This window comes from Micropterus salmoides, unplaced genomic scaffold (assembly GCF_014851395.1).
Source record: "Micropterus salmoides isolate LMB-PRFRI ecotype aquatic unplaced genomic scaffold, ASM1485139v1 Ms_hic_scaffold_17, whole genome shotgun sequence".
Lineage (NCBI taxonomy): Eukaryota > Metazoa > Chordata > Actinopteri > Centrarchiformes > Centrarchidae > Micropterus > Micropterus salmoides.
The window spans coordinates 7650885-7676873 of NW_024040817.1; the positions used below are offsets into that span (position 1 = coordinate 7650885).

General features: G+C 38.9%; 1 protein-coding gene and 1 long non-coding RNA gene across 2 annotated transcripts in view; one reads left to right on the plus strand and one right to left on the minus strand.

Moving 5' to 3' along the window:
• Positions 1–25989, minus strand: part of grin2da (glutamate receptor, ionotropic, N-methyl D-aspartate 2D, a) — a 228923-nt gene that overhangs the window by 125017 nt on the left and 77917 nt on the right. Inside the window, exons 2-4 of the mRNA XM_038725574.1 lie at positions 12738–13369; positions 10299–10436; positions 3075–3341 (exon numbers count right to left, since the gene is read on the minus strand). Coding sequence (XP_038581502.1) covers positions 3075–3341; positions 10299–10436; positions 12738–13214 — 882 coding nt within the window. The 5' untranslated portion in view covers positions 13215–13369. The remainder of the gene's footprint in view (positions 1–3074; positions 3342–10298; positions 10437–12737; positions 13370–25989) is intronic.
• LOC119907882 lies at positions 13199–14994 on the plus strand. Its single transcript, XR_005445145.1, has 3 exons — positions 13199–13260; positions 14187–14259; positions 14701–14994. It is a non-coding gene; the product is annotated as an uncharacterized LOC119907882 (long non-coding RNA).

Genomic DNA, 25989 nt, shown 5'->3' on the forward strand with positions numbered 1-25989 from the left:
ATAGTCTGTATAGACTGAGAATTTGATCAAAATTAATGGTGGTCAATAACAGTAACACAGAATAGATTTTTTTTTCCATAAATACCAATGTCACCGCCAATACAAACATTCCACACAATTGAATTTACCTTCAAACCATTAACAAGAAACATACTTGAAACTGCATTGCTTTCAGAGCATCCAATGGTTCTTGAGACATTTCACTTTTTTTGTGACAAAAGTCATCAAGATACATTGTTTGGGTACCATGCAGAAAGTTGTGCCAATCCGACTTGCGAGTGGTCCTAAAGGATCACCCAAGTCAGTAGGATTCATCCTCTGGTAACCATGAATATTTGTACTAAATGTTTTTGCAATACACCCAGTAGACACTTCTCACAGCAGACATTTTGACTTGTCAAATTAGAGAAAGCACAGGAGTAAATAACATTAACAATAGCTCAATTCCATTAAGTGTCCCAGCCATCCCAGTGAGTGAGCATGCTCAACACCAGAGCCCTGAAGTAGCTCATCTAATGGGATGAGGTCATCATTAATGTTATTATGTCTACCTGTGCATTTCCTGCCTTGAGAAATCAAAATGGTTGCTGTGGTCTATAGAATGAATATAAAATGGCCTATAGTTGTTGAGATATTTCAGTCTGGACCAAAGAGGTAAATCAATTGGCCGACTGTCAGACAGTCAGACAGACAGGCTCACAAATGACATCCCTACAGCCTTGCCTCTATCATGGCTAGAAATGCATTCCCCCACCTCCTAAAATATGCTGCACCTGTACAGACTTATTCTCTCAAAAATACATTGAAATGTGTACATCTCCACATCTAAAGCTGAGTTCATTCACTTCCTTGCTATTCAACATTTCACCACTACATCACTTTCATTACATTACATCATGTTCACTCTGGCCCTCTGCCTTTCCTCATCTTTCTTTCTGCCTTTCATGGACTTCATTTTAACAAAGGTCATTTACGCGGACAATGGTAAAATGATGAGAGCCAGGAATGAATATGAATTAAAAAGACGGTGTGAAAGAGAGAAACAGAGTAAAACAGATAGACAGAGGATATATTGCTTATGTACAAAGACGAGGGTTGGGTTGAAGGAAGAGAAAAGATCCTGTGGCACCCAGAAACTCCTTACTCGCTATCAGATGTGTTAGGCAATGGGTCACTGTACTGATTTCTGAAGTATGTTTCATTTTAAAGCTGCACTTTTAAGGATGCTAACAAAGACTGCGGAGCTTTCTAACATTTAGCTTGAAATAAGGTATTGGGCATTGTAGCAGCACTATGCTACTCCTCGGACACAAACACTAAAACCTGCCAGAATGTGCTCACGGAAACGTTTTGTTTTTCTTCCACACTATACAATGATGTCAATAACATTTTTCTCTTCAACTGTGATTGGCCAAACTAAAGTCACCCCTGCTTGTTTGTTCAAACAGCTTAAATCAATGCATGTTTAAGTTTGTAAGATGTGTGATATTAAGTTCAGTGACAGGTAAATTTGGTTGCATTGATGGGCTTACAAAGCATTTGACCTTAGCACCCTAGACCAAGGTTTGTGTCCTCTAGCCTGTAACCCTAACTCAATATTGTCAATTTCCTCAATGCCGATATGTACAATTTTATATAACATATAAACGGAACATCTTGGAAAGTACCTGTTTAATCATTTAGGTAGGAGGACATGTTCATTGAACAAATGCTAATTTTAAAAAACAAAAATAAATAAATAAATAAATAAAAGATGACTTAAACTCTCCCTTGAGGAAAAGCTGGACGCACCAACTTTACATCCTTTTACGTGCCATATTTTCTTTTAGTTTGATAAACACTAAACTGCATGCAAATGAAGTGTGTAGCATTATGACACTGTCAAAGACTTTTTCTTTGTCTGCAAGTCTGCATTGAAAACCATCACACAAATAGACTCTTTTTAATCATGCAGATGAAGCACTGCTTAAGTGTCCCTCAGAAAAGTACTAAACGCTCAATGTTTAAAGAGAGCAGCTCAGTCCAGAGCTGCAACAGTTGAATGCTGCAGTTACACTACAAAGCTCCCAGGTGTGTGCGATACTTTGTGTGGGTGTGTGTGAAAGTGGTCCCCCAGGATGTCAGTAAATGAATAGTGTGTCCTCAGTCAACCTCCCCTAAAGAAGGCTTTTACTGCAAGCAAGCCAATTTTAAATGATGTTAAATGATGAAAAGATGTTATAGCTTTCCACAAAACTTTTCCTCTGGTTAAAACACCTGAAGAAGTAACTTATAATGCCATAACTGTAGGTGCAAAGAGAGCACTGCAAATATATTGATCTGACAAAGTGGATTAACCTGGTATTGAGTTCATCTGAAACAGTTTTTTCAGCTACAGCCTACAGAGAAAAACTCATAAGGGAGACATTTATATTGTTTTTGGTATTTGGTCTCATGATAGCGCCTCCATCTGTGCATCAGAAATACACTGTTTATTTGCATGTAGCCAATTAAATAATAATAATTTATAAACTGTTTTATAAATTTTCTTTCATTGCCTTTTGGTGACACTGACTAACAGTCAGACAACACAAAAAGAACCATATAAGCTTTCCTTTCTTTCTTTCACACATTATGTTGAACTTTGGTAAGCTACACAAAAGTACACTACAAAATGTCAGTTTGCCAAATATAGCCAAATAGTAGCAATACCTTTGCTGAAAAAGGTGAAGCCAGCAGCTGAAAGCAGGAGATCACAGTAACAACTGAGGAAATTATTTATTTTAAACAAGAGATTGGCTGCATTCACCATCTGCTTCTTTAAGGCTTGTGGAGCCTTTACAGATGTCAGTTAGCTGAGCCTCAGGCTACAGAAGAAGTCATTTCAAGGTAGACAGCTCGTAAAGATGAGGGACAGGTGTTGCGGAAGCACAGATTTTTCAGGATAACTATTGAATATTACAGCTTTTAGAAAAAAAAATATTTATGAGACTTGACATAAGAGACATTATTTTTTATCATTTTGACACTTTTGCCTAGCAGGAAATACTGTTGGGAGAATAATCAAAATAAATATTAGTGTTTCACTGCCTCACCTGGGCTTCGTTGTCCTTGAGCAGCCGTTTGGTTCGGGCCCCGCCAGGGTCATCCGTCACATTAAGAATCACCACACTCTTCTTTTCCCAGCCAATGAATGAACCATCCGTCATACCCTCCACCATGGCCAGGAAGTCCTCATAGCCATGGTGACGGGTGGTCACCACAGAGAAGGCGGTCCAGTCATACTCTTCAAGCACCTCGAAGATTACCTCGAGCTGGAGTGAGGTGGCGCAGGTAAATTGGAGGTAGATGGAGCCACTTTCCTGAAAGCAAGAAGAGAGAAAACATGAACCCATGAGTACATCTGGGCATTCAGGTAACAAATCACTGTTATATGTTCTGAATCCTCGAGTTTGTTGCTCTGTTGGACCTATATTCTTAGCAATGTTGCCACATTCCGAGATTTTAGCAATTGCTTTTGTGGGTTTAAAGTTCATAATCTATAGCCAGAGCTGTGAAAATAATGCTCAGGTTGTAATAAACCATAGTTTTCCTTTAAGGTTAATAAAAAAGACAAAACAACATTATTTCTGGGACAGGATTCAAACAACAGTCTCCAGCATGAAATATTACTCTACATTTCATATTCCTCCTTAAACAGGGGAATAATAATAATCTCATCACCAGTATATTTCAACATGAAGATCTCTTGCATATAAAATGTTATACTTTATTTACAATTTATATATATATATATATATATATATATATATATATTCCTTAATTAAAGAAAAGTATAAAACATACATCGTTTTTTACACACTTATTAAAACATGAGCTAGAAAAAATTATTTAGAAACATTTGCTCACATTTTTAGAGTATTTTGTGCAAAGTAATTAACTCAAACACTGGGAATAGCTAGGGGAGAGTTATAAAAAAACAAACAAACTTCTAGCCTTCATTCAAGGCGATGGGGAGTCCGATGGGACTGCTACAACCTGCCAGGTGAGGGTCATATGACCACTACAATATGAGCACTACGAGCAAATCTGCTCACATGTTTACTGCTGGCTAACCACCACTGGCTGTGTATTACAACACAATCTAGTACAGAACACTGATTGTGGGGTTAACACTGTTTTTGTGAGTTTTTATATGATGTTAGTGTAGTAAGTGATCACTGATACAGATGTTTGTCTTTTTTACTACAGCGGCATTGAACTGTGCTCTCTTCAACAACAACATGAACAAAAAGCTACCAAAAAGCAGCCCATTGACACCTTCAGTTATATGGCAGTTGTAACGGTCTGTCAAGAGTCTCCTGAGAGGAGTACCTCCAACTTGAGCACCATGCACAGCAGATCAGAAAGCAATCTACAAAAACATATACATTTTCATCACTGGCTACATAGACGAAAGACGACACCCTTAGCCTACTTTCTGTCTTCCCACTTACAAAATTCCCTGCACTAGCACTGAATACGGGCATTCACTGTAAATTGGACACTGCGTAACATGAATGAAATTCACTGACTGAAGGGTGGATGAATGCTGCAAGTCTCCCAGTTATGTGTTATGAGTGTGAGTGTATCCATACAGTAGCAGTCTAAACTAGTTATCATCCAGTTCAACATTCAGGGTTTTTTTTGCCTTGTGGCTGACTAACTTCAGTTTCACTGAGAAGGGAACACTCACAGGAATAACACACTCTGTATGTCTGTCAAAAAAGTCCTTGGCTTCTGAATAAGGCTTTCAGTGTCAATGAAAGAAACAATGATCGCCTTCCTCTCTGCTGCTCCAGTCACATTTAATCTGGATAGATGAGCCGCTCACTGGTTGAAAGAGGATTTCATTTCTGCTGGCTTTTCTTCAATTGTATTTTTCTTAAAACTAGAACAAAGGAACATGATAGAAAGTCCATATAGGTTGAGAGTTGAAAAGAATGTAAGCTTAAACAGTAAAATAAAGCAAAGGAATTATCATTAGTGTTCTGTGCATATGCCTATGCACTTTTTGACATTGTCCAAAGTTTTCAGCAGTGTTGTTAACAGTGAATTATGTATCTCCTTCTGAACATAAAACAAAGAGGCAGTGAGTATGTGTTTAAATTAATGATCAAGAGGAAACTTCAGGGAGGGATCACACTGCCTTCCCACGTCGACAGGGCTCACCTCAGGTTATGCTGCACTGAACTAGGTCAAATATCAAACCAGCACCAGCCTGATTTATGATGTAAGCTCGTCTGCTTTTCTTAGCCCAGCTTTTGAGTGGAGTGCACAGGGAACATGCTGTGAGTGAGCAGTGTTGGTATAGACTGAAACATAAAACAAAATTTCTGTGTCCCCTTGGAAACTAAACTAAAATACTCTACTCGCACTCTTGTCAAGTGAGCACTCACCAGAAACAATGAATGACTGACGTTGTGTCCCATGTCACAGTTTTAGAAGCGCTGTTGACACAAGCTTGATTAATTCTTGGCGTGTATCAGGAAACATGCATGACTCAGCGTCCCAAAGGCAATTAAGAACTGATTAGAGTTTTGTTATACAAATATTTATCAAATGCAGAGCTACTCTAGAGTCAAAAATGCCATTACTTCTTTTAAACCCCAAAGACAGGGTCAAAGAACCGTTGCTTTTCCAGCAAAGTAACATTTGACTCAAACACAGTGGAAAAGACAAGAGATTAGCTCAACCCTACTCTGCTACTTATTGACTATCAATTTATACTAAATTATCTATTAGTTTGCTCTGCTGCCTTTCCTTGATCAAACTAACCTGTAGCATACAAAATACTCATATGCTGTATAATATTTTATTTAAAAAGGTACAATGTGTATAAATATTTTTAACATGAACTAACATGATCAACAGAATGTGAAGAACAGTTGACATCATGTCAAATACATCTATGTATTGTGCTGCAGAGATCTCCACTGATGCTAACCAGCAAGCCCGGGCCCAGCCGGTGTTGAAATACCACTGGTGTCTGAAGAGGCGATAGTGAGTCTCTGCAAGGTCCAGTTTGCCCTCAGTCCAACATGAAAGGACGAAGGAGCTACTCCAAGGCTTTTTCTAGCCTCCAGATAGGGTCACAGAAGCACAAAGATGGCTTAAGCTCTTGGCAAGCAACCTTTTATCACTATCCAAACCACCCACTCCCAGCAAGAAATCACGTTCCGCGGCAAAGAAAATAAGTGAAAAAAGAAGCAAACTAGGATAAATATTTGTGTGGCTTTCCACCACTGGAGACAACTCTTTGCGAGTAAAGTAGATGCGGTTTGATGCTTAAATTGCAACCTTTTTTTTAGACTCGTAACATAACTGCTGCTAGTTACTACTTGGCTTTTTTTAATAACTTATGACTGTATGGACCCAGTAACAGACTTACTGAAAAAATGTTGATAGGTTCACCATATTGTAACCACTTGGCATTACTGATATGAGATGAGACAAGATTCACCAAACATTTTTGAGTTTACTGCAAGGTTTTTTGATGTGTCTAACTGTACCCAATGTGCAATTGTATTGAGCCCCTGAAATCCCCTAAGATGATTTATTTTTTATCTTGTGTGCACAAATTATCTATCATCTTATCACAAGTGCCACGATGCTAAAAAATATCATCTTATGGGACTTCTGTACAATCATATTCAAGGTAGTTAAAAAAAAAACGCATCGCTGTCATTAGTAAATCATGTAATTCTTGTACAAGGTGAAATGCTGCCCCCTATTTATTTGGAGCATGTGGCCTGGAATTACACATTGTACCATTAAAGTTTATTTTTAGCAATCCAGCACTAGCCTGTTTGGGGTTTAATTCAACCAATTAAAATACCTCTAAATCCCCTGTAGATCAATGATCTATTGCGTTATCGTATGGTATGTTAACTTTTAAGTTTTCTCCCTTGAACAGTTTTTCCTCTGTGATTGTGGAACTAGACGTTCCAGGGCAAAAACTTAAAGCCACATCAGTCTATATGTTAGAATATTAAAGGTAGATAACATAATAGGATTAATAAAAATCTAGCAATAGTATGTAAATGTAGAGGCAGGAGTACATAAGAGTTGTAGAAATGTAATCAAAGGATATTATTATTGAGTGTAACAAGTGCAAAAGTAGTTCTGCACGTCATGCTGCTTCAAAGCAAACACTTCATAATGAATATTTTCAGATGCTGACAGTTCAGTGCCAAACTGAGTGTGTTACATCAACTGTTACTGTAGCTGAAGTTACAGTTATGTAGAAATCAGAATAACCAAATCATACTGTCAAGAAGATCCAGTTAAAACAAATTGGCCCGTTATTGAATATCACACTTGTCATGCTAAACTGCTTTGTTAGTTTGATCTACTTATCATTAATGTCTGTCAGCAAAAGAATACCTTTTGTCACGCACACAGATTAACCAGTTGACGAGGTGGTACATTAATTAGTCTGTAGCATTGGGAAGGCAAGCATCCTTTAGAACAAGGTGACACAGCAGTCATTATGAGGAACTTAATCGCACATTTTGACACTGTCCAAAACAAAAAAACAACAAATGTTCACCACTTAAACATTAATGTAAACATATATTGATTTCAATTGTTCATACTGTCGTAAGTAGAGTCATACTGGTTACTGCAATACTCACACAGTGTGCGCTCCAGTAATGTCAAATTACCAGCACATTTACTCTACTCTAAAAGGCAGCAATTCTAATACTGATGAGCTTAGCAGCAGCGACAGAACTAGAGCAATTCTGGCAAAAAATGTATTTTCATCTTCCTCATTGCTGCTTAGTGATGAGGTCAGAGCAGCATGTTTTCTGAAATGTCTAGCATTTAGAAAACTATAACTATATTCTACAAGGGTCTTCAGTCTGAAAGAAAATACAGATTCTTCACTTATTTTCTGGTACCAAAAGTATGAGGTACAGCCCTCTTTTATAGACTGCGGCTTAAACATCAATATTACTTACAGACCTAGAATATTTGTCACAACCAGGGCTTTCTGAAGAGAAAGTCTGATAAACGAGTCTAGCTTAAAGTCTGTGCCAGCTCTTGATATGATGAAAACCTAATGTGGTGTAAAGAGCGGGGCAAAACTGGAATAATTTCTGCTTGTCTTCTACTACTATCACATTAACTGAAGGCCTCGTGCTGGTCTTAAAACTACTCTAACTGATATTTTTCTATTGACAATGGATCCATGAATATGTGTAATGTGAAAGGGCTTCTGACTCTGGAGTTCCCCTCCCTTCTATTTAGCATTTTGATGCCTTTCACCTCAAATTTTGATTTTATGATCCTTTGTGGTTGACTCTCACCGCTCTCAAACACATTTCCAGCTGCAGCAGGCAGCTGTTTTCAGCAAAAAAGCTCTAATAATCCCCTGGTACACTTGCCTAACAGCAAACAGCAGACAAAGTAAGCAACTAGCAGGTGAACATAGTGAGGCATTTAAAATCTAAAGAACCAGACACTTCCCTCAGAAGTTAACTGAGGCCAAGACAGTGCTAAAAGAAGAGTGAATTTTGGACTTCCATTCATGAGATGACCAAAAACTACAAATGAATGAACTGTTTGCTAACAGTATCAACTGTATAAGGTCATAATATGATAATGTTGTGTTTACAACCTCTTCCGCTGCCAAAAACTGGCCCAAAATTCAATTAATGATGATTTAATTTTATAGGCAATGTATTATTCCACATAGGACTTTATTTCCTATTTCAAAATTAAGAGTTTAATTTAATACAATTTAATATTAATTATAACTTAAAACCCAACTTTCCAAGTCAGTGATGTAATTCTAATAAGGAAAAAGACCAAGCAGCTGACATCCACTGACAGACTGCAGAACACAAGTTTATGCCCACTTCAGCAGAACTAAATGGGACCAATGTCCAGTTTGGACAGTCATTTACTGATATCATACATAATTACACACATACATACATATCTATTCATGTCTTACCCATAATGGCTAGCAGCATTACCAACATTGAACCAGAAGCTGCGTTTCGACCACAGGAACTATACCCCATAACTAGGAACCTTTAGAGGAACTCACTGTGTTTCCACCTAAGGGACCAGGGTCTAAATTGTGTTCTAGGCTATTTTACCCCCCAAAGTCCCTGCTCGGAGGGTAGTACTTTCAGAAAGTACTGGTACTTTGGAGGGGGCTTGCCTTGCAGTGAATTTCTGATTGGGGCGAGTAGACGCTACTGGGTTTAACTGGAGAACGTCAGGTGTTTTTCTGTGACTGCTCCTGTCTTTTCCACGGTTGTTTGCAAACCAATAAATCACAATCAACAGTCAAATAGCCACACAAGTCTCGCCGATGAGATCATACGTCGGCTTTAAATATATTGCTCGGAAAAAGCAGCCAGTGCGGAGCGGTGTGTTTACAGCAAACTGCTGATGGAGTTACGCTTAATACTGGGTCCGGAGTTGTTGTTTTAAGTTTTCATCAGTCGGGAAGTTTCTACACAGAGCCGGAGCCGGAGAGCTGATCTGCAGCTCTTGTCAGCTGGAAATTTTATTTTTTTGTTTCATTCTCTGTGCTGGAGTTCTTTAATGAACTTGATGGCTTTATCCAGTTTGTTAATACATTTGTAACAAACTTTATTGCGTGTCTCTTCATTATACTTCATTACATTACACACAAAAAAGCTGTTTAATGGTCAAGCATAGCCTATAGTTTTTCATTATATTCCAGTCAAATCTGATTTATAAATTTTGCTCATGGATAGTGGTTACAAATAATGATGCCTGTGCATCGCTTTGTACGGTATATAGGCCTACAGCCTACGTCAGATGGTTAATTTGCCTAATCTTCGCAGGTCTTTAGACCACGGTGGAAACCCACACAACAGTGGGCTGAATGAACCTTTTAGTTCCGGGTGTCCCCGGTACTTTTGGTCAAAACGCGGCTATAACGACACTTAAAGTTAAAGGATAGGTTCACAAATTGTCAAGTGTTTCTTAAAACAATGGTCAGGTGCCCATATGTAATTCCCTCTTTGTGTTTCCCTGAACTGTGTGCTATGAGCTCACAGCCGCCATTTTGGCCGCTAGTAAAAGTTACTTGAAAGCACGGGGCACTTCCGACGTGTGGTTATATTTTTAAGAAGGTGCACGTCAGGCGACGGCGTAGCCTCTGCACCGTCGATTTGACGCAGAAGTATAAATTACACTTTACAGTCTGCATATCATCTTTGAAGCCACAGATAGTCCTTGCTTTATTCCAAATGAAATTAAAAGTGTTGATCTGTAAAGTAATCCATTTTTACCTGTGGCTCTCGTCCAAGGCTGGCACCTCCCCCTACAGCAACCACGGGAACCCCCGTCTGGGCGGAGACAAACTCCAGCATGGGGGCCAGAGGAGCGCGGTTCGGCGGTGGCGGTCTCTCCTCCTCAAACACCAAACCCTGGAAGTAAAACAACAGATTGCAAAAGGCATCAGCCTCATTGAGATGCAATTTCATAAGCTTCTCAGACTTTTATCCATCAAAGCTGAAGTTTCTTTTATTCTTATGCACCCCGATAATAAATTAAAGGCTGAATGAGACAGCAAAATATATTTAAACAATGTGTATGTTCAGACACTGTTTGCAGTATTCAAGATAACAAGTCATTCTACATTTACATTTCCTCATTTGGCAGATTCTTTTATCCAAAGCGACCTACATTTGAGGAACAACATACAACCATCAATACTCTTAATCAATACAAATTCTTACTTGCCCAACGGTGCTTGTTCTGTTTTTAAGAGTACAGCAAGAGTATGAGTACTCTGTTATGGGCTTTTGATTGCCTTCCAGATTAACAAGACAAAAGGTTGGTTTCAACACAGTTGTTTGAGATGCTCAGCCGGCCTTCGGTTTTGGACATTCTACAATAAATACTTTATTTTCTTACCCTGCTAACAATTATCTTGAATGTTGAAGAAACTGAATCTTTTCTAAGAGTTCTAGAGGTTTAATGAAGTAATAAAAAAACTGTTAGAGGCTTTTAAAATGTGACTCCTGATTGGCAATCAGTGCTCACAGAGATAAAATCTGAGTTTCTGCAGTGGACTGGCATCCTGTCAGGAGAAGAGTGTCTTTTGTACCTTTGCAGCTTAAGCTGCTTCACACAACAGATAAACTCCTGGCTTATGGGCCACTTAACTCCTACAGGGGCTTGTTAACAGGCATGGCTGTTGCATACATGCTGAACTACTTCTGCAAACAAGTCACGTATTGTATGCATGTTCTGGTCACCAGGGTTTGGTTGCAATTACCTTTCAAGAAAGAACTGTCAGCAGCTGTAATGAATTCAGGATAAACGCAAAGTTCCAGCAATTGCCATTTCTTTCTGTAATGATACGAGGTTGAGCAATACTGATTTGAGGATGGCTTGATGACTTAATGCTTGTTTTCTTGTAGCGATTGAGGAGAGCAAATTGAAGTTAAGTTTAGCTGACAGCTCAATTCTCACAGGGAAGCATTTGATATGCAAATACACTACAGACAGGACCAGGAAATAAGATGGCAAGTGTAACTTAAAAGAGTTAATATCATACTTGATCTAAGATGTTTATACAACCCGTTCTCACTCCCAACCCGTCACATATGGTCAAGACATGTTGGGGTCAGTTTGTAACGTTAGGTTGGTGTAGGATATTTAACAGAAAAGTCCAAGTAAGGAGGTGGTTGGGGTGGACAGTGGTCCCGAAACTGGACTTTCAACCAGGAGACTGGCGTTCGTTTCCAATGTGAAACAAAAAGTTAGACCAAGCATCCATATGTGACGAGTTGGGAGTGAAAATGTGTTGGTTTAACAAGACATTTTCACTGTTCTGACAAGAAAGAAAGATATAGAGAGATAGAAATATATTTTATAGACACATAAATTCTGTAGATTTTTCATAGGAGAATTTATTCATTCATTAATGGGTAAATGAATCAAGAGTAGTGTGCTTTATTACCTCTGTCAGATCACAACCAGCTCTCAAACTTGAAGTTGTAGACTGTGTTATACTAAATGAATGGATGAGTGAATAGATGAACAAACTGTACAATGAAAATGAACACGAATGAAGCTGAATGAACAAACAACCAACCCATGGCAACAACAACATGATTATGGTCTGACATGCATTTATCATTATCGCCTTGCAAACCAAACTAGCTAATGCCATCGTCTCTTCCAAATATGGTCACATCCGGTGCCTGATTGCAAAGGAATCAAAATGGTAACGACTGAAAGGCCCAACTTGAGGCTTCAAACATAGGCCTACATTTACATTTACTGCAGTCCACAAAACGCCGGAATTGTGGCTTCCGGTTTGACTTTTTCGTCTCATGTGTTTTTTGTGCATCATTTAATAATCTACGTCATCACCGTCTGACGTCACTCTCCTGCTGAATCGTGAATTTAAATAAACTTTAAAGTTTGAATCTAAAAAAATAAAAATAAAAATAAAAATTGGGGCCTCACAGTCACTAGATCCACTTTTATGTTTAGAAAACTGCATCCATCATGCACGGGATATCCTGAGATCCAGCAAAAATTAACAGGGCCTGTTGACTTCACATTCGTCAATAGAGCCATTGTGTCTCCACTATAACAGTTAAGTGTAACTGAGCATGGTTATTATGTTGTGTTTGGAAGCATAAGCTTTAGTTTTATCACAGACTTGGGAGAGTTATGTACCAGGTGGGTTGTGTGTGCTATATTATGTCTACCTGTAGTGGTGTGGTGGCGAGCAGCTCACACAGCTGCAGCAGCAGGCTGCCTGGGCTGCTCTCATTCACAGCCAGGTAGATGACGTTAGCCTGACCCGACGGCGTCATCACCGTCTCCCCCACGAGCGCTGCCAGCGAAAGGGCTGACAAGGAGGAGGAGGAAAACGAGGCCATGGCATCCTCTCCTTCCAACAAAGCTGTATCCGTTACTCCCTTTCCTCCTCCTCCTCCTCCTCCTCCACCACCACCGCCCGGACCGTTTCCAAGCCCCGGCCCCGGCTCGCCGACTCCCGCACCTCCCACCACCGCCGTCTCCGGGAGCAGGGAGGAGCCCGAGTGGACTACGGCGATGTTGACGCCACCCGAGTCCCTCTCTCTCTCCCGGGGCCGGAGCAGCAGGGGGGGCGAGGGGCGTGCAGGCCCCGTGCAGGCCAGGACAGCCAATAGCAGTGAGAGGGCGGGCCTTGGGACCACCATGGGGTAAAGGGAGGGCCAGTGGCAGTTGTCAGATGGGGTTTGGCAGGTGAGGCCAGGTGGGATTTAGGGATTTTTGGGTAGTGGGTGACGTCTGTGGGGAAGGAGGGAGAGAGGAGAGGTGCTCACAGTGCTTCACCTGATGAGGAGAGGAGACCCTGGAGAAGAGAGAGAGGATGATTTAAAAAAAAAACTCTGTTATCATTCTGCTCATATTTCTTCTACAACCATAAGACGAGTTTCAAATAATAACGTATTTTTTCTGTTAGGCCATAAAATGTATGTGTAAGTGTTATCAAGTGGGATAGGTGATTTATGTAGTCCTGTTTGAACCCAATTCTCCAGTTAACAGTGTAAATAAATGATGCACTGCACATGGCCTACTGCTCAGACTTCTGTAGTCTGTAAACTACATTTCTGATAAATATATCTTGCTGACATTGATGGTAAGCATAAGTAGGACAACAATGAAAGTTAACAGATAAGGATTTGTCATTTTGAGGTGCAGACAAACTCCAGAGTTATTACTGTTTCTCATCTACATCAAAATGAGGATCTTGCTGATAGGAACAATACATTGATGATACTTTAAAGACAGGATAGGTCTGAAAAGGGGCATAGGTGCTTTTATTCCTGAAATTTTACCTAGTTAATTGAATTAAACTGCAGAAAAATCTACAAAAAAATGGATCTTAAATATTTGGCAATAACATTTATGAGCCAATGGGAAAATGTGTGGTGCATCAAATAAGCCTAATGATAAACTGTACAAAAAACTTAAAATGAGTACACAATGTACACTAAAAGTATGTACTGTAGTATGAATTTCAGACACATCAAGTGTTTCAGGCTAAAGAAAATCAAATCAGCAGATGGGTAAAAAGCACAGAATGCAGGTCAGGTAATTTCCTCTGAGACAGAAAGTTTGGAAGAGTGGTTTTCATTTCTAACAAATTTATTCTTTCCAAAATCCAGCTCAAGTCGCAGCATGCCAGCATATTGATGGACCCAGAGGAATGGACAAGAGCATAACCACAGGGAATGACAGGTGAGTACAAGCAGAATTAAGAAGCAGAGAAAGTCCTGCAGGTGATGAAGAGAAGGGTGTGGGTGGGGTTAGATCAAGGAGTGTAGCATTCAGCTGCAGTGGGAGGACAGATGCAGTGTGTGTTTGTAAGTGTGTGTTTAGAGAGGAAAATAGTATAAAAGGAGACCTCTATGTATGAGAGTGAGATGGAAAGAGAGAGGAGCATGTGAGAAAGGTATACAGAAACAAAAACGACATACACTATAAATGAATCTGAACGAGCATATAATGATTCCTGGCAATGGAAAGCGATCTGTGCGCAATTTGACTTAATGGTAATGTCCAAATGTTCTGACTGAGCTTAAGATGCACAGAAAATAAAATTACAATGAAGACATTTAATCAGCCATTTCTCTCTACATCTGCTCTTCCGCTCTCTATTTCAACTTTATTTTTCAACAGGAATTCTGCTGGAAAATTATGACTCCTGTCTGCATATTTCCCCCTACTTACTGTATGATACTGATGCAATTTCACACACTTTTACGTCATTGTACTTTCTAGTCTAAGTTAAATGTTTATGACACAAATGTTACAAGTTCTGCCTTATTTTGATTATTTGATTTAAAATCTACATTACAGCACAGACGAGTCAGTTTCCTGTGCCCATTTTTTGATTGCACAGCCAATGTTGAGAAAAGCAATGGATGAACATTCTTGTGATATTTAATTCTAATAAAAAAATTCACTTTTCCAAATAAACAAATCTATTGACTTCTGACAGCTTTGTTGCACATGTACAGAAAATGTTATTATTTTTCTTTATTTTTAAACTATGGTACAGAAGATGCAATGTGTGCTTAGGCATCTTACTATTAATGGGTTTATTGAGCTATGATAGAACATATGCTTTATCAGAAATGTATGATTTTTGCTGTAGACATGAGAAGAGTTGAAAATATAATTACACTTCTTTAGTCAGTTGGTGTTCTTTATTTATTTGTAGCAATATTTAAAAATGCATGTGTTACTTTTTGGATCTGGAATATATTGATTTATGATGTCTTGTAAGCTCATGTAGGCTGAGCAAATGTGCATGCATGACAATAATGAAAAAAAGCATCATCATTATCATCACCATCATTATCATGTAGACATGAAAACAGTAATGTCAAAGTGCACTTCTACATCACTTCAGCAAAAACAAGGTTCTCAGCTGATGTTACGGGCAATCCTTCCAGGATCAGATCTGTGATTTTGGAAGCTGCAGTTGCCTCAAGGGTTACACACATTCACACATCTGGGAGCGGCCCAGCACTCACACAATCCTTTTGATTGTTACCAATTTGGGGTTAAGCATCTTGCTTGAGGGTACTTTAACAGGAGTTGTTCAGGGAGTGGAGAGAGTTGTTTTTTTCACACTCAGATTAAATTTTACAGTAACTTTGTGTGTGTGATGTTCAGCTCTACTGGGAATGCCTGCATATATGTAAGTAGCTGAAGAGGATACACCGTCCTGCATCTTAGACTGTTTTATTATTTAATTTAATTAAACGTTAGACTCTGGGTAGTTAGAGGACTAACTGGCTGATTTACAATGAATTTGTCCATCCCGAGGATCAAAAGAAAACTCCAGATCAGATGCTTGATTAGGACTGACAGCCAACAAATTTGTATAGATACATTTAACAACATCAAATGTGAATTTATACACTGAAGCAGAGTATACACTGTACACCTACTACATGATTAGACAGTGGTTGTAAAGCATGAATGAAAACAGCTGATGTTTATCAGCTGATGCAAGCACAACTTCACTGCTCTGCCCATAAACACGATGTGGCCACATGGTTAAAACTTACTTCATCCTAACACACAATGTGTCAGCATAGTGACTAATGTTATGCCAGGTCATATGTTCAGGAGCTAGAAGACCATACTAACAACCAACATTATCCAAATAAAATATTTACATATGCATAGCTGTCAATTTTACTGAAGACACTTCATCTGAACAGCTTGTTCATTAGCTGTTCCAAAGTAGCTCTTTGTCTCTGAATCTCTTATCTTCTTGTATTTTTTCTATTGTGCAAAGGCTTCTAATTCAGAAATCTTTTGCACAGTTGACAGAAAACACTCTACTTCGGCAGAAATTGCTCAATGTACCGGGAACAGAATAATAGAAAGTGCCAGAACAATAGAACAATGGCACATAATTTACAAAAAAACTACAGATTACATATTATGTGGTAATGTAATTAGGTTACAGATAAAAAAAAATATTACAGATTTGAGCTTTAAGATATCATATTAACATACATTTAGAGCACCAGTGTTACCTTTGTGACCCATGTCCACTAGGCTACTTACTTACCTAACTAACGTCAACTTTTGTCTAACAAACCTAACTATAAGCAGTGGAAAGTAGTTGATCACATCTGTCACTACATATTAACGCACCTTCCATAAATACCTCAATAATAGTGCATAGTTGGATTGGTAAAATATGAGAACTTTCTGAGTGATAAATAACAAAAAAGTCCCAGTTGTATATTTTACAGAAACATCCACTCTCAGATCTTCTTTCACTTTCAAATTCCACCAGTGTCATATGTTCAATACTTTCCAGTAGTTTAGTGTTAATTTTATTTTTGGACGTACCCACTTTGTCCTCAAAGAACCCCATCTCAGTTCATCAGTTTCCTAGAATAGTTATCATCAACGTCCAGACAAAGGTGTGAAACGTCTTTGTTGTTTTCAGCAAAAGACAACCAAAATCTTCTCTAGACTTTACGCACTAGCATCAGCAGTCAAAGTTGTACATTTCTTTAAAGGTCACATTTATGTCTTTCACAGACTAATTTCTTTTGTATACAACCAGTGAACCAGTGCACTGGAAAAAGGAGAAAATAACATTTTTCATCTTGCTGTCTTGACCTATTTAAAGGATGTCAAATCTCTTCTGATGCAGGGAGAGAATGCAGTCAATAAAAATGTACTGTACTGTGCATTCCCCCTCGGTGGCCATATTAAAATACTCCACTCCATCATCACATTGGCTTTGCTTTCTCCCCGTGGATTAGTATTTCATGATCTCTTGAATGGCTCAAGAAAGCCAAAGAACATGAGTTTCCTCTGTAAGCAGAGAAACAATCTTTGACAATATTTGCTAGTGCATAATCGCTTGAAGAATTCTTAACTAAAGCAGTTGCAGGATTCTGGTTCAGACTTGATCCAATGCAAAGGTGCAATTAAAGCATTTGCTTGCCTGTTGGAGTATAGAAGACCACAAAGAGAGACAATCCTCAGCGTTCCCCTGCTTTACCGGTGTGGATATGGATGGATGGTTTTCTTCGCCGCTCACCTTGCGGTTGCTGAATCTCTCATCAGCTTGGTGAACTTTAGGCAGACTGTTTAAAAAGGTATGTTTTGGATTGTCAGAAGATGCTGGATTGCACCAAGGCTAGCACAATTTGCAGATTATTGTCCCATTCAGCACAACCAGGCATGGGCAAAGATACATCAAAATGTAAAATAGGCAAAATACGCAAATTTTAAGTGTATCAAAATAAACCACTGTATTTTGTATTTCAAAAATACTTTCCCAAAGTACCATAAAATCACTTTGCAAACCTTCTATCTATCAGCCTATATGATCTATCCCTACCAGTACACTGACTCAGCTGATTAAGTGACCAATGTTTGAGAGCAACAGCTTTTCTCCACCTGATGAGTCATGCGATAAATCTGTCAAGACATTTAAAATATTCCAGGAATTACATGAATCTCTTGTAACTGCAGAACTGCAAGAAATGACATGGACTGATATGGTCTAAAGCTACACTTGGTGGAAGTGACTGAATGGAAGTTATTAAGGGTTTACTGTGGTGAAACACACACTCCCTTGATTTTGTTATAGCGCGCAATAGCACCTCCAAATCCTGAAATGTCCTCCTAAATGCTTTGGCAATTTTGAATCACTAAGAGTAAACAAAATCAGGAAATTAACATTTTAGTAATAAAACCTGGAAACAACACTCCAAGTAAATAAAAGATAGCTAAATTATTGTAAAAAAACTGACATTTTCACGTGTTCAGCATCAAAGGCACTGTGGATGAAAATGTAATGAAGGCTGAAGGGTGCATAGAAAGCCTGCATGTGAATCCTACCTCTTATGCTATGTAGCCTTAATACCAGCCATTAGTCATATTGTTGGCCTTGGCTGTACTGTCTGTGCAGGCTCAAGCTGTTGACACTCATCAGCCTTGGATACGTTTGAAAATGTGCAGCAGTGTGAGGGTTGCAGGCTGCCAAATGGCAGAGCCAAGCAGCTGGCAAGGTACTGGCACGGTCTCAGCCTTCAGTGGTTGGATATCCATTTGGAGGAAATGGTAAATGCTGCAACCAAGACTGTTCAGATATTATTTAAACAATTGTGTGACAGGTGTTGAAAGGCTTTTTAGATCACACATTGCAACATAAGTGAAGAGACAGTCATGGGAGCAGCTCACCTGTGCTCAGTTTTTTTTAGGCTTTTTCATTTTGTAAAGTTGTTCTCTACATTAAAGACGTAATATGTTCTGAGTCTTCTAAGAAAGGAAATCCTTTGTAAATAAAATTAAACATTTTCAGTTTGGTTAATGATAACAAAGGTTATTTTTTTCCAATGTTTAAACATGCTCTAGTTGTTACAGTTTCTTCTAAATCGTGCTGCTGCAGTGACCCACTTTCCTATCAGCATCATTAAAACTCTCTCTTGTTTTATGTGATCTTATCTCTTCAGAGGACACATTACCTTCTCTGTTTCAATTAAAGCTAACATGTGTGCGGCAGAGCATTTGTTTCTGTTTGTGTAGTGAGAAGAGCAGAGCTGTAATGTGTAGCAGCTCCAAACCGGTCTTCAAACAGCAACTAGCTGTAAGGTTGTTCTACTTTGACAAGTTGTGAGTGGTGAAAATAAAGGTTATTTACCATTGACATGAATGTACCACTCTCTAACCATCACTTTTTGGATGTGTTTTTTATTTTTATTTATCTTGCAAATACAGTGTGCACAAAAACAAATGATTTTGAATGAACTGGTACATTATGCACTTGCCAAACTCAACTATGAAATACATCAGGAGGAAACACGAAAATGTGGAAATTCAGTTGACACACCTTGTGAGTTTTCCTGCCACTTAGGAAATAAAGGGACATAGTAACTTAGTGACAGTGTTGTTGCTTGTAGAGTGAACATGTTTTTATAAAAAGTGTCACTTTTTAGTGACACTTACGCCAGGAATTCACATTCTACGGCACATTGCGGCTGCCCCACGGTTTTGATGCATCCATAGCCTGGTGTCAAAGTCCATTGGAAGCATCTCAGAAGCGTTTCAGCAGCAGAGTGTGCAGCCTGCCCCACGTTAATGACTTGTTATTAATTTGTAATTTTTGGGTTTCTACTACTTTTTTCACAGCTCTCTGTGACCCGTCAACTTCAGGCTGCATATCCCACAAGGAGCATTTCAGAATCAGCATTTGTTTGCCTGATTTTGCTGATATGTTTAGATTTTATTGATTTGGTAGTCAGTGTTTGCATTTTGTGCTTCTACTAGGCTTAAGTAGGCTACATAGTTAAATGATTTCTTTTGTGCATGTTTTAACCGTATTTATTGCTGTTTTATGATCGGGCGTCTCCACAGGGTGTTTTATTTAAAAAATTGTCCGGATTCTCTATGCAGTTCTGTGTCTGACTTCCTGTCTGGTTTGATCTGCTCTGCTACTCGTGGTAACAGCAGGTGTGTTTTAATACAACACAATCCCAGGGTTCTGTTCAAAATGAACAACCATTCTCACTCCCATCTCATCACATATGATCAACACCCATGGCATCATTTTTTTAACTCCCTGTTATTTTTGCATGTGTAGGGCTCCGTGGTCAAGTTAGCAAGAATAAATATGCAACATCCAGTCAAGTTAGCAATAGTACACTGCAACATCCAGTTAGACTTTCAAAATTAAACTAGTGGTTAACGTTGTGAAATGGCACATTTTGGTTAGGTTAGGTTTAGGAAAAGATCATTATTTGGGTTAAAATAAATACAGTACTTGATTGATTTACGTTACATAATTTTTATAACTTACATTACACAACATAAAAAAATGTATAAAAAGAATCAGTGTTGAGGGGTTTTTTTTCACACGGGAAAGGAACACCAGTCTCATGGGTGAAAGTTCAGTTTCTAATGCAAATACATCATCTGGTCCCATTTAAAAAGTGGTAAAACTCCAAGCGTCTTAGCAAAATTGTAGGTACTTGAAACTGACATAGTGAGAACTCGCATAGCTAGCAAACTCCCAATAACACACTATGCAGGCAGGAACATGCTAGCGCAAAACGACAAACTCCCAGCAAACCTTTGTCAAAACATAGTATAACGTAGTTTATTCAAAAGATGTATTTGTACAGTTTACTCTGGTCTTATAACTGTCTGCAAATGCTCTTTTGTGAAACAGTTTATACTCTGGCAGGGCAAGGTTATAAAAAAGCAGAAGGTGCAGCACAACTAATAGGCTTTGATAGCTTCTTCTCTTTTGGATTTGTTAATATTTAACAGTGCTAATCAAGTCTAGTCTAGGCTTATTAAAGCTGAGCTTGATGAGAAAGATTTCCGCATATTTACTTCAGCCAGTCAGCCGATTTGTTTCCAGGTGTGACCAAACCTTATTGCTGAAATGCTGAATCAATTGTATCAAAAGGAAGTTTAATAAAAGGAAAATCTAACTGTTATAACTTTGAACAGCAGTCACTTTAAAGATGAGGTGGAATAGTTTAGCAGAAAATTCAAAACCAGTTTAAAATTGGTATTAATAGAATATTGGACATTTTATTGATTATTGCCTTAATAAAAAACAGCACGGGAAGTTTGAAACAAACAGCTGGGGTGGCAGTGAATGTGTCAGAACCTGCATGCAAATTAAGCTGTTGTTGGAAAAACAAAACGCATCCTACTCAAACACCCTCCGGATGCATAAGAACAAGAAACACTGTCAAAACGGCTGCTTGTTTGGTGGATGCTTAGGCGTATTGTGAGTTTAGCACATTGCGGTGCTGGTGAGATGGATTTTTTTTTATCATCAATCAGTATTTTGTTCCCTGAAACATAGGGGGATGCACCAGACCTGGAGAATTTAAAACATCTGCAACTCTTAAAAGCAAATATCAAATTCTTTGTAGAAACTGTCAAGCATACATTTAAACACTTCAAATGCACTGTGTAAACAACATAACAGCTGCTCCCAAACAAAGCTTTACAGGTGCTCATATACGCATACGTGTGCTTGTATCTGGTCGCTTCTTTTCTGTTCTTGCATGTGAAGTTGTGTGTGGATGTGGGCAGAGTGATTTGTGAGGGTAAAAGAAAATAATGGCCACCGTCAACAGTCTCTCAGCAACAAAGAAAAGGTTTCTAGATGTAGAAGAAAAACATAGAGAGGGAGAAATAGGTACCATATAGATAGTAGAGCGAATAAGTAGGATGGAGACATGTAGAAATGCAGTGGCAGAGATATTTCTCTAGACGGCAGGGTAGATGAGGTTGACGGAGGAGGGAGCAGTCGGGAGTCTACACTGCGATCAATCAAAATCAATTTAGGTCAGCTTACCCACAAAGCCAAGTACAGTACACATCCTCAGGAGCTTTGAGCCTCTTGCTCCGGGGGCAGAGCAAGCATGGACGCTCCCCTGCGTATTAATTACATCTACTTATGGCACCCAGGAGTTTTATGTTCCAGTAGGTTTTTCTTTTTTAATGTTTTTTTATGGAACTTGCTGCTCTCATGCTGGCACTACAGCCTGTCTTCCTCCTCCCGCTGAGTGCTGCAACCATATGAATTAGCTTTACTGTGTTCTGCCTACTTTCCTGAGGCAAGTCATGATGGCTTTAAGGGGGAAGTTCACGATACAGAGAACGTGAAGCACTCTTAATTATCATGAAATTACAGCCTTTTATTGTTTACATTTCTTGGTTGAAATGATTTCACTAATGTTTTATTATGATGATATTTTCTTCATCATGACGCATCTAGAACTTTTATGGGATATACAGTCATTTGTTTTGACAATTATGTTTTTAGGGAAAACATAATTGACGGGTACAGTTTTTTGGTGTACGAAGTGCTATATTTATATACAGTACCTCAAGCTAGTCATGGGAAGGAAGTCCAGTTGGATGGTGGCCATACAAAGTGCCAGACACCATGGACCAGGGATCCTGGTCATGAGTCACTTGTGTTGTTCGCTTTAGACAACAGAAGCAAAAGGTATTTGCTTTGTGTGTTGGGTCAACTGTTTACTTTAAATACTGCTGATAATAAAAAGTGTTGCCTCTACAGGTTTAGTTTCTGACTTTTGTTTTCATTAGACACTAGTGTTTTGACAGGTTTGGACTTCAGTGCAACACAATGTGTTGACTATGCTTTTACAGATGTTAAATGATATAGTATATGAGAGCGTAGGACAGGTCAATTGAGACATTGAGTGAGCAATTCAGTTATGACTTGTTTTTTTCACTTGCTTGCTTGGAATTAGCGCAAGCAAAGTTTGCGATAAGAGCTTTGGTCAAAACGGGGAGAGCAAGTTGTGGATTCAAAGGCTTTATTCTGAAAACCATTATTTTAATGGTACTGTCCTAGATCATGCCTATTTTGAATACATATATGTATGCATACATAATACATATACTGTACGTACTGCATTCAATTTAGAAAAGCCAGTTTGGGGGTACAGGTACTGTCCATTCTGGCCCATTTACATCATGCATGCTACCCACATCGGTAGCAGGTTTTAATAGAATTGAACAGAACCAAAAGCTATGTGGAAGGTAGCAAAAATGCTTGAGAAAATATTCAACTCTACATTAAAATCACTATAACAGCCACATAATGTTTACTTTTTCAATGAGAGCTTTCTGAATGAGAGCATTCATTCAAATCTGTGTTGGGTAGGGTCTACTTCTCATTCATGCTGCTGCCTCTCATTCATGTTTTAAAATGCTTTATTACGCCTTACTAAAATGCAGGTGCAGCAAAACTTACTTTACCATGTCTGGTGTTTAGATGTGGGGAAATTATTCACATGATATTAGTCACATGATTACAGTTGCTCAGGTAACAGCAACAATTTCAGGGCGAGTGGAACCCTGAGTGTGATGACTGAATTATGTTTTTCATGATCAATCAATGAACCCACAGCTCCACAATGTGTTTCCTTCCTTCCATCATCTCTCTCTGTCACTATGTTTTTCCCTTTTCTGTGTTTTACTCTCTTTTTCTGTCTAACCTCGAGCCTCCTCACCTCCATCGCTTCTCCACCCTCCATTATATCCTATTCTCTCATATCCTTTACCACGCCTCCCCTCCTCCACCTTCCTCCCCTACTCCTTCTCTCCTGTGGGCCATCAGAATTCATTACAGGCTGAGCTGATTCATGGCTCAGTCCCACATCATTGGAAAGCATGGAGGCATGCCAATAAATCTGTGACTACACGCTACTTCAGACACACATCATACCCCAAAAAAACATGCTGCATGCATATAGAGCATATCAAAGATATGGATAAATGAACATAGTGCATGAAACAGAGCGTGAACGTGGACACACACACACCATTGCAATTACACCCACACATCAGACAGGCACATGTAGAAAGCCATTGGCAGTGTGCACAACATCCACCCTGTGAACCATCATTACAGGCAGCAACCTGCTGCGTGTCCTGTTCTGTACTTTTGCAGCAAACCACTCTTGGCTTCATAACAAGCGGGGAGGGGGGCTTAAGGTCCCTTAACTGTACAGACAGTCTGCAAATAATGATTTTTGTGTGTGTGAGTGGGGGAGTGAGAAGAAGATCAAAGGTATCTTTTAAGAAATCAGTTGCTTCATTCCTTCACCATCGGGGTCTCAACCTTCGGCTGCTCGGCTACCAGCTGACAGGTAATGTCCATATTGTACAAGGCAGTTTATAATCTTACACTTCTCACTGTTACTGTGAAAATACTTAAGGCAACACAATTTGCTGTAGCTCCTTCACTACCCATATCACCTCCTTTTGTGTTGAGGCTTTAGATAGTGTTCACTCCACTAGATCTAATATTCATGGGTTTGTTAACGAGGGATTACTTCTCAGAAAATCCTTGCCACTGCTCAGATTCTGAGGCTCCCTTTGAGAGCCTTTTCTGTCAAATCTTACTTTGTAACCCCTTGCTACAAACGGTAAACTCCTTCCTCTCTGAAATACAAACACATCAAAGTGCATATATAATTGATTCCATATATCATCACATTTTTCAAAATGCACTGAAGTTTCAGATTATAGTGGTGGCTCGGTGGACAGAAAAAGACTGTTTTATTAGTAATGTGTGCTTGAAAAGTGAGCTGCCAAAGATAAAAGTATACGTTTAAATACTATATTTATTATTTACTATTATAGGTTTTTATAACCATAATATTGTTAGAGTGCAAGACTCAAACACAGTCCAAATGTACACCATTTCCCAAATGTCAGACATTTTTTATGTGATGATGAAAACCATGTTATCATCTGGTTGCTGATGTTTACATTCACCCCAGACTCACAGAATGCACTGCAGAATGTTCTGGGTATATACATGTAGCAGATGTACCTATGTATATAAATAACTGTATATATTGTGTTATTTAATTACATTTTATATATGTTACCATATTTAATATAGGCCTATATTTAATTTTTTGTTTAATTCTGTGTGTGTCTCACGAAGGGACAATAAATTTTCTTTTTTTTTATACAACCTTGTGTTGTAAAAGAATAAATAAACAACCTTGATGACAACTATGTGAATTCCAATGTGAAATGGTGAAAATATTGAAGCAGAATGATTTTGGTCAACAAAGCATGTTTTTTTGCAAACTCAGACCTATACAGACATACAAAGCAGTTTTTTATTTTTTTTATTTCTTTCTGCTGTCCCTGATGCTAGTCACTGGTGACTTTAGTACATTGTTAACAAGTAACTTATTAAAGGCAAATGGAAGCTTGTTACACTCTTAACCGCTTACCTTGATGATGATTAAGTATGTTGAGCAGTGTTGGGCAGTAACGTGTTACTGTAATAATATTACTTTTCCCAGTTACTAATGCAACGCTGCGTTACTCGTTACTGAACGCACCTTCCTGGACGTGAATCCACGACTGTGCGGCAGGTCAGCAGCACCTGACTTTGTTGTTCATGTCCGCTGATAGCCAAAAGACGAGAGAGAGAGGCGTTCTGTCCACAACTGTACGTAGCTACTGCCATTATTATGTCACATTCTGATGCAAAGAACACCGTCGTCTAGTGTAAACCAACAACAAGCTTTCAACCGCAAACATTACTACATCTGGAAATTGCTTATTTACTGAAGCATCTGCAGAAGCAGCACAGCAACGTGAAACTTACAGAAAGAAACTCCGGCAGCTACTACCACTGATGCTTGGACTCGTCGGGAGAGAGTGGCATTTTGTAACTACTGAATACTGCTCTTATAAAGATACTACATATGCAGAAACCCTGTTTCTGAATGGATAGGCCCTAGTAGATGTTCTGATAGCCTATGTCATAGAAGGAAAAACACATATGTAATTAGATGTTCTAGTTCAGGAGCACTTTTGTGCATAATTGCTCACTGTCATGACTTACTGGAAAACACAAACGAAACTGAGTCGTTTTTAATTGAATTAGTTCCGCAT